The sequence below is a fragment of the Oncorhynchus mykiss genome, chromosome 15 (assembly GCF_057628025.1).
Source record: "Oncorhynchus mykiss isolate SJ-2025 chromosome 15, ASM5762802v1, whole genome shotgun sequence".
NCBI lineage: Eukaryota > Metazoa > Chordata > Actinopteri > Salmoniformes > Salmonidae > Oncorhynchus > Oncorhynchus mykiss.
This window is the reverse complement of record NC_143036.1, coordinates 83,370,199-83,379,866: the sequence shown is the minus strand read 5'-3', so window position 1 is coordinate 83,379,866 and position 9,668 is coordinate 83,370,199. Positions and strand designations below refer to the sequence as shown.

At 43.7% G+C, this 9,668-nt stretch overlaps 1 protein-coding gene across 2 annotated transcripts in view; it reads right to left on the bottom strand.

The window, feature by feature from the left end:
* large1 (LARGE xylosyl- and glucuronyltransferase 1) overlaps positions 1-9,668 on the bottom strand; it is a 136,017-nt gene that overhangs the window by 65,759 nt on the left and 60,590 nt on the right. For both annotated transcript variants that reach the window (XM_090201410.1, XM_090201411.1), the window contains exon 4: positions 4,675-4,757. In XM_090201410.1, the coding sequence (XP_090057536.1) occupies positions 4,675-4,757 (83 nt within the window). The remainder of the gene's footprint in view (positions 1-4,674; positions 4,758-9,668) is intronic.

Genomic DNA, 9,668 nt, shown 5'->3' with positions numbered 1-9,668 from the left:
TAACACGTCTATAACATGATATATCTGCTCAGATAACACGTCTATAACATGATATATCTGCTCAGATAACACGTCTATAACATGATATATCTGCTCAGATAACACGTCTATAACATGATATATCTGCTCAGATAACACGTCTATAACATGATATATCTGCTCAGATAACACGTCTATAACATGATGTATCTGCTCAGATAACACGTCTACAACATGATATATCTGCTCAGATAACACGTCTATAACATGATGTATCTGCTCAGATAACACGTCTATAACATGATGTATCTGCTCAGATAACACGTCTATAACATGATGTATCTGCTCAGATAACACGTCTATAACACGTCTACAACATGATATATCTGCTCAGATAACACGTTTATAACATGATGTATCTGCTCAGATAACACGTCTATAACATGATATATCTGCTCAGATAACACGTCTATAACATGATGTATCTGCTCAGATAACACGTCTACAACATGATATATCTGCTCAGATAACACGTCTATAACATGATGTATCTGCTCAGATAACACGTCTATAACATGATGTATCTGCTCAGATAACACGTCTATAACATGATGTATCTGCTCAGATAACACGTCTATAACACGTCTACAACATGATATATCTGCTCAGATAACACGTTTATAACATGATGTATCTGCTCAGATAACACGTCTATAACATGATATATCTGCTCAGATAACACGTCTATAACATGATATATCTGCTCAGATAACACGTCTATAACATGATGTATCTGCTCAGATAACACGTCTATAACATGATATATCTGCTCAGATAACACGTCTATAACATGATATATCTGCTCAGATAACACGTCTATAACACGTCTACAACATGATATATCTGCTCAGATAGCACGTCTATAACACGTCTATAACATGATGTATCTGCTCAGATAACACGTCTATAACATGATATATCTGCTCAGATAACACGTCTATAACATGATATATCTGCTCAGATAACACGTCTATAACATGTCTATAACATGATATATCTGCTCAGATAAAACGTCTATAACATGATATATCTGCTCAGATAACACGTCTATAACATGATGTATCTGCTCAGATAAAACGTCTATAACATGATATATCTGCTCAGATAACACGTCTATAACATGATATATCTGCTCAGATAACACGTCTATAACATGATATATCTGCTCAGATAACACGTCTATAACACGTCTATAACATGATATATCTGCTCAGATAACACGTCTATAACATGATGTATCTGCTCAGATAACACGTCTATAACACGTCTATAACATGATATATCTGCTCAGATAAAACGTCTATAACATGATATATCTGCTCAGATAAAACGTCTATAACATGATATATCTGCTCAGATAACACGTCTATAACATGATGTATCTGCTCAGATAACACGTCTATAACACGTCTTTAACACGTCTACAACATGATGTATCTGCTCAGATAAAACGTCTATAACATGAAATATCTGCTCAGATAACACGTCTATAACATGATATATCTGCTCAGATAACACGTCTATAACACGTCTATAACATGATATATCTGCTCAGATAACACGTCTATAACATGATGTATCTGCTCAGATAACACGTCTATAACATGATGTATCTGCTCAGATAACACGTCTATAACATGATGTATCTGCTCAGATAACACGTCTATAACATGATATATCTGCTCAGATAACACGTCTATAACATGATATATCTGCTCAGATAAAACGTCTATAACATGATATATCTGCTCAGATAACACGTCTATAACATGATATATCTGCTCAGATAACACGTCTATAACATGATATATCTGCTCAGATAACACGTCTATAACATGATATATCTGCTCAGATAACACGTCTATAACATGATATATCTGCTCAGATAACACGTCTATAACATGATATATCTGCTCAGATAACACGTCTATAACACGTCTATAACATGATATATCTGCTCAGATAACACGTCTATAACATGATATATCTGCTCAGATAACACGTCTATAACATGATGTATCTGCTCAGATAACACGTCTATAACATGATGTATCTGCTCAGATAACACGTCTATAACATGATGTATCTGCTCAGATAACACGTCTATAACATGATGTATCTGCTCAGATAACACGTCTATAACATGATATATCTGCTCAGATAACACGTCTATAACATGATATATCTGCTCAGATAACACGTCTATATGTGTATTGGGCTGTGAGAGCTTGAGAGAGGAGGAAACACACCAAAAGAATGAAACACCTAGTGATGCCCTCAACAGAACCGTAGGAACACCTACAGACAGAATCACAGCCAGTGTTTTGGTCTCTGCTCTGGGCTGTCAGACAGAATCACAGCCAGTGTTTTGGTCTCTGCTCTGGGCTGTCAGACAGAATCACAGCCAGTGTTTTGGTCTCTGCTCTGGGCTGTCAGACAGAATCACAGCCAGTGTTTTGTATTGCCTCGGGTCTCTGCTCTGGGCTGTCAGACAGAATCACAGCTAGTGTTTGGTCTTGCCTCGGGTCTCTGCTCTGGGCTGTCAGACAGAATCACAGCCAGTGTTTTGGTCTCTGTTCTGGGCTGTCAGACAGAATCACAGCCAGTGTTTTGGTCTCTGTTCTGGGCTGTCAGACAGAATCACAGCCAGTGTTTTGGTCTCTGTTCTGGGCTGTCAGACAGAATCACAGCCAGTGTTTTGGTCTCTGCTCTGGGCTGTCAGACAGAATCACAGCCAGTGTTTGGTCCTACCTCGGGTCTCTGTTCTGGGCTGTCAGACAGAATCACAGCCCTGGGGGGTAATAAATGCTGTCACATAAAGCCCAGATACAAGGTCTAGACCCAGGATGACATTCAACAGGGATGACAGGATAAACTCCTCGGCGATAATGGATTCCATTCAGAATATTCTTCAAAAAGAGACTGTGTATTTCTGGGGTGAAATATCTCGCTTGGCTCTGTAGACGGGAAGCTGTTATGACATAGCAGATGACATGATTTATTAACCTAAACAATGTGTCTGATCCACACAGAATAACAACGTGTCTGATCCACACAGAATAACAATGTGTCTGATCCACACAGAATAACAATGGGTCTGATCCACACAGAATAACAATGTGTCTGATCCACACAGAATAGCAATGTGTCTGATCCACACAGAATAACAATGTGTCTGATCCACACAGAATAACAACGTGTCTGATCCACACAGAATAACAATGTGTCTGATCCACACAGAATAACAATGTGTCTGGTCCACACAGAATAACAATGTGTCTGATCCACACGGGAATAACAATGTGTCTGATCCACACAGAATAACAATGTGTCTGATCCACACAGAATAACAATGTGTCTGATCCACACAGAATAACAATGTGTCTGATCCACACGGGAATAACAATGTGTCTGATCCACACAGAATAACAATGTGTCTGATCCACACAGAATAACAACGTGTCTGATCCACACAGAATAACAACGTGTCTGATCCACACAGAATAACAATGTGTCTGATCCACACAGAATAACAATGTGTCTGATCCACACACAATAACAACGTGTCTGATCCACACAGAATAACAATGTGTCTGATCCACGCAGAATAACAATGTGTCTGATCCACACACAATAACAACGTGTCTGATCCACACACAATAACAACGTGTCTGATCCACACAGAAAAACAACGTGTCTGATCCACACAGAAAAACAACGTGTCTGATCCACACAGAAAAACAACGTGTCTGATCCACACAGAATAACAATGTGTCTGATCCACACAGAAAAACAACGTGTCTGATCCACACAGAAAAACAACGTGTCTGATCCACACAGAATAACAATGTGTCTGGTCCACACAGAATAACAATGTGTCTGATCCACACAGAATAACAATTTGTCTGATCCACACAGAATAACAATGTGTCTGATCCACACAGAATAACAATGTGTCTGATCCACTAACTCATACATCAAACTGTAGAACCCAGTTCCCTACATTTGAACATAAATTATCTTTTTTATCAAGCAAAACTGTGCTACGTTTTATCTCTGGGACCCTCAGGATGACAAATCAGAGCCAGATTACTGAATGTAGGTACATTATTTACCTTCAGAGGTGAATGTACCAAACCAGTTGCCATGATAAAAGTGCTTTGTTGTTGTGGACTCTCCTCAAACAATAACATGGTATTTGTTCACTGTAATAGCTACTGTAAATTGGACAGTGCAGTTAGATTAACAAGAATGTTAAGCTTTCTGCCCGTATGAGACATGTCTATGTCCCGGAAAGTTGGCTGTTGTTTACAACGTCATTCTAGTCACGTTAGCAACAACCGCACCGGTTTAGGGACACCCATCCTGTAGTTAAGGTAGAAGTGTTTAGAAATGTATTCTGTTCTTATTTACAATAAAATCTCACGCACGCACACACACGCGCACGCACACACACACACACACAGAGCTAGGGGGTTCACTGAGGTGGTGGCGTTGCCATGCAACCGAGAGTAGGCGGCAGCATATTCAGACTGCTGAGAGAAGAGGGCTGCAGACAGGCCCAGCTGTGTGTGTGTGTGTGTGTGTGTGTGTGTGTGTGTGTGTGTGTGTGTGTGTGTGTGTGTGTGTACCTACCTGTGAAAAAGGACTGACTTGACGAGTGTCACCACATCACGACTGGCGTTGTACCCGGCACACACAATGGCCACGTGAATGGTCTGAGAGGAGAGAGAGAGAACGGAAGAGAGAGACAGCGGGGGAGAGAGAGAGAGGGAAGAGAGGGGGAAGAGAGAGGGGGGGGGGGAGAGAGAGAGAGAGAGAGAGAGAGAGAGAGAGAGAGAGAGAGAGAAAGAGGGGGGAGGGACAGAGAGAGAGAGAGACAGAGAGAGAGAGAGAGAGAGAGAGAGAGAGAGAGAGACAGAGAGAGACAGCGAGAGAGAGAGACAGAGAGAGAGAGAGACAGAGAGAGAGAGAACGGAAGAGAGAGAGAGATCGAGGTAGGTAGAGAGAGCGGGAGAGAGAGAGACAGAGAGAGACAGAGAGAGAGAGAGAGAGACAGAGAGAGAGAGAGAGAGAGACAGAGAGAGAGAGACAGTGAGAGAGAGAGAGAGACAGAGAGAGAGACAGAGAGAGAGAGAGAACGGAAGAGAGAGAGAGATCGAGGTAGGTAGAGAGAGCGGGAGAGAGAGAGAGAGAGAGAGAGAGACAGAGAGAGAGAGAGAGAGAGAGAGACAGAGAGACAGAGAGAGAGAGAGACACACACAGAGAGAGAGAGAGAGAGAGAGAAAATAACATCATTTTCTACAAAGTCCAACATGATTTGTCCTCTGCTTGTAGCAGTAACAGAACCCCTTATCACATGTCCCTGAACACTAAGCACCATTTAGTTAGGCAATTATTTCAGAGGGAATAGTCTTTATCCCACATCAAGACTAAATCCCACATTAGAACCCACTATATAGTAGGGGAAGAATACAGTACGTGGACTGGATCAAGCCCAGGGTTATTCATCTACTGCCCTCTAGGAACCAATCAGTTAGCACGAGGCTAAAGCCCTTTATACATGGGGGTTGTACATTTGGTCACAGTATTGTATTGAACATCGGTTTCAGGACTGAGTGTTGTCCTCAATGCTATTGTCTTGACGCGGATGAAGAGTTAAACAACACTGCATTACAGGGCTGCTTGGGAAATACAATGATATTTCTAAAAAAGGAGTCAAATCATTGGTAGGAAAAACATTTTGTCGTCGTTGTGATGACGCCAGATTGACTTTAGACGCAGTATAACGTTAGCCAGCTAACTGAGATCGAGGGGACAACAGTAACTTAGCTAGCTGACATTAGCATCGTTAGCCATTTTTTAACACTCTTTGCTAGCTAACGGCAACGTTGCCGTCTCTCTAAAGTGCACATGAAAGAATCACAATGACGGCAAAGTTGTTTCCAACTAATTATTTGCCTCCTTTAGCAAATGTCAACGTATTTCCAGGCCGCTATAGTGTCATTTATATCAAACAGTCATCATCCCTGTTCATAATGACTGTTGGGCCTTACGTCTACCGCTGGGCCTCGCGTCTACCGCTGGGCCTCGCGTCTACCGCTGGGCCTCGCGTCTACCGCTGGGCCTGGCGTCTACCGTTGGCCCTCGCGTCTACCGTTGGGCCTCGCGTCTACCGTTGGGCCTCGCGTCTACCGTTGGCCCTCGCGTCTACCGTTGGGCCTCGCGTCTACCGCTGGGCCTCGCGTCTACCGCTGGGCCTCGCGTCTACCGTTGGGCCTCACGTCTACCGTTGGGCCTCACGTCTACCGTTGGGCCTCACGTCTACCGTTGGGCCTCACGTCTACCGTTGGGCCTCACGTCTACCGTTGGGCCTCACGTCTACCGTTGGGCCTCACGTCTACCGTTGGGCCTCACGTCTACCGTTGGGCCTCACGTCTACCGTTGGGCCACAGTCTACCGTTGGGCCACAGTCTACAGTTGGGCCTCAGTCTACCGTTGGGACTCAGTCTACCGTTGGGCCTCAGTCTACTGTTGGGCATCAATCTGCTGCGGAGTCCGTAGAACGGTAAAAACAATGGTAGCGACGCGACCGAGAGACTGAGGAGCAACACACACATCAACAGGGAGTCTAAATGCACAGCACTGCTCCTGTTGTCCTGTTGAGTTGAAAGATTCATATATTTGGCAACCTTATATGACTCCTAAATTACTCTTATTTGACTCCTAAATGACTCTTATCTGACTCTTATCTGACTCCTAAATGACTCTTATCTGACTCTTATCTGACTCTTATCTGACTCCTAAATGACTCTTATCTGACTCCTAAATGACTCTTATCTGACTCCTAAATGACTCTTAAATTACTCTTATCTGACTCCTAAATTACTCTTATCTGACTCCTAAATGAATCCAACTTAAGTCCATTTCAGTCTCATTTCTACTGATGTGAAAGAAGAGTTTCTACAGCCTGTTCCAGCGTCTCTCCTCTCTTCTTAAATCATTTCTTCCATCTCTCCTCTCTTCTTAAATCATTTCTTCCATCTCTCCTCTCTTCTCAAATCATTTCTTCCATCTCTCCTCTCTTCTTAAATCCTTTCTTCCATCTCTCCTCTCTTCTCAAATCATTTCTTCCATCTCTCCTCTCTTCTTAAATCCTTTCTTCCATCTCTCCTCTCTTCTCAAATCATTTCTTCCATCTCTCCTCTCTTCTTAAATCCTTTATTCCATCTCTCCTCTCTTCTTAAATAATTTCTTCCATCTCCTCTCTTCTCAAATCCTTTCTTCCGTCTCTTCTCAAATAATTTATTCTCTAAACTGTAGTAGGCCTGTAGTAAGCTGGGAGGAGGAGTGAGTCAGACAGGGTCCTCCTGGTTTCATCTCTCAAATAAATAAAACATCTCTGGTCCTTCTCTACAAACACTGTTAGTTCATTATCTATAGTCTTCTCTACAAACACACACTGTTAGCCTGTTAGTTCATTATCTACGGTCTTCTCTACAAACACACACTGTTAGCCTGTTAGTTCATTATCTACGGTCTTCTCTACAAACACACACTGTTAGCCTGTTAGTTCATTATCTACGGTCTTCTCTACAAACACACACTGTTAGTTCATTATCTATGGTCTTATCTACAAACACAGACAGTGGTCACAGACAGGCTGGCTGAGGACAGCAGATATGAACCAATCAGGACAGTAGAGATGGGCCAATCAGGACAGTAGAGATGGGCCAATCAGGACAGTAGAGATGGACCAATCAGGACAGTAGAGATGGACCAATAAGGACAGTAGAGATTGACCAATAAGGACAGTAGAGATGGACCAATCAGGACAGTAGAGATGGGCCAATAAGGACAGTAGAGATGGACCAATAAGGGCAGTAGAGATGGACCAATAAGGACAGTAGAGATGGACCAATAAGGACAGTAGAGATGGACCAATAAGGACAGTAGAGATTGACCAATAAGGACAGTAGAGATGGACCAATTAGGACAGTAGAGATGGACCAATAAGGACAGTAGAGATTGACCAATAAGGACAGTAGAGATGGACCAATCAGGACAGTAGAGATGGGCCAATAAGGACAGTAGAGATTGACCAATAAGGACAGTAGAGATGGACCAATTAGGGCAGTAGAGATGGACCAATAAGGACAGTAGAGATGGACCAATAAGGACAGTAGAGATGGGCCAATAAGGACAGTAGAGATGGACCAATAAGGACAGTAGAGATGGACCAATAAGGACAGTAGAGATGGACCAATCAGGACAGTAGAGATGGACCAATAAGGACAGTAGAGATGGACCAATAAGGACAGTCGAGAAGGGCCAATAAGGACAGTAGAGAAGGGCCAATAAGGACAGTAGAGAAGGGCCAATAAGGACAGTAAAGATGGGCCAATCAGGACAGTAGAGATGGACCAATAAGGACAGTAGAGATGGACCAATAAGGACAGTAGAGATGGACCAATCAGGACAGTAGAGATGGACCAATAAGGACAGTAGAGATGGGCCAATAAGAACAGTAGAGATGGACCAATAAGGGCAGTAGAGATGGACCAATCAGGACAGTCGAGAAGGGCCAATAAGGACAGTAGAGATGGACCAATAAGGACAGTAGAGATGGACCAATAAGGACAGTAGAGATGGGCCAATAAGGACTACTCAAAGCACAGTGCAGCTGGTAATACCCATCATGCCCTTTGTCAGAGCCTTGCTAGTGATGAACGTGTCTGAAATGGGTATAATGTATAGACACAACAGAGGGCATATTGAAGAGATTTACTGTGACATCACAGCACTAAAGACCCTCCAACAAACCTGCTGTTAGAATGACCTGACAGACATACACTTAATGAGAGTAGCCATAATATCACAATATTTAATATGGCCAGGCTTTAATAAATAAATAGTCCAGGTGGCCATTTGATTAATTGTTCAGCAGTCTTATGGCTTGGGGGGGTAGAGGCTGTTTAAGGAACCGCCTTGGTTCTCCGGTACCGCTTGCCATGAGGTAGCAGAGAGAACAGGCTATGGCTTGGGGGGGTAGAGGCTGTTTAAGGAGCCGACTTGGTCCTAGAGTTGGTTCTCCGGTACCGCTTGCCGTGAGGTAGCAGAGAGAACAGGCTATGGCTTGGGGGGGTAGAGGCTGTTTAAGGAGCCGACTTGGTCCTAGACTTGGTTCTCCGGTACCGCTTGCCGTGAGGTAGCAGAGAGAACAGGCTATGGCTTGGGGGGTAGAGGCTGTTTAAGGAGCCGACTTGGTCCTAGACTTGGTTCTCCGGTACCGCTTGCCGTGAGGTAGCAGAGAGAACAGGCTATGGCTTGGGGGGTAGAGGCTGTTTAAGGAACCGACTTGGTCCTAGACTTGGTTCTCCGGTACCGCTTGCTGTGAGGTAGCAGAGAGAACAGGCTATGGCTTGGGGGGGGTAGAGGCTGTTTAAGGAGCCGACTTGGTCCTAGACTTGGTTCTCCGGTACCGCTTGCCGTGAGGTAGCAGAGAGAACAGGCTATGGCTTGGGGGGTAGAGGCTGTTTAAGGAGCCGACTTGGTCCTAGACTTGGTTCTCCGGTACCGCTTGCCGTGAGGTAGCAGAGAGAACAGGCTATGGCTTGGGGGGTAGAGGC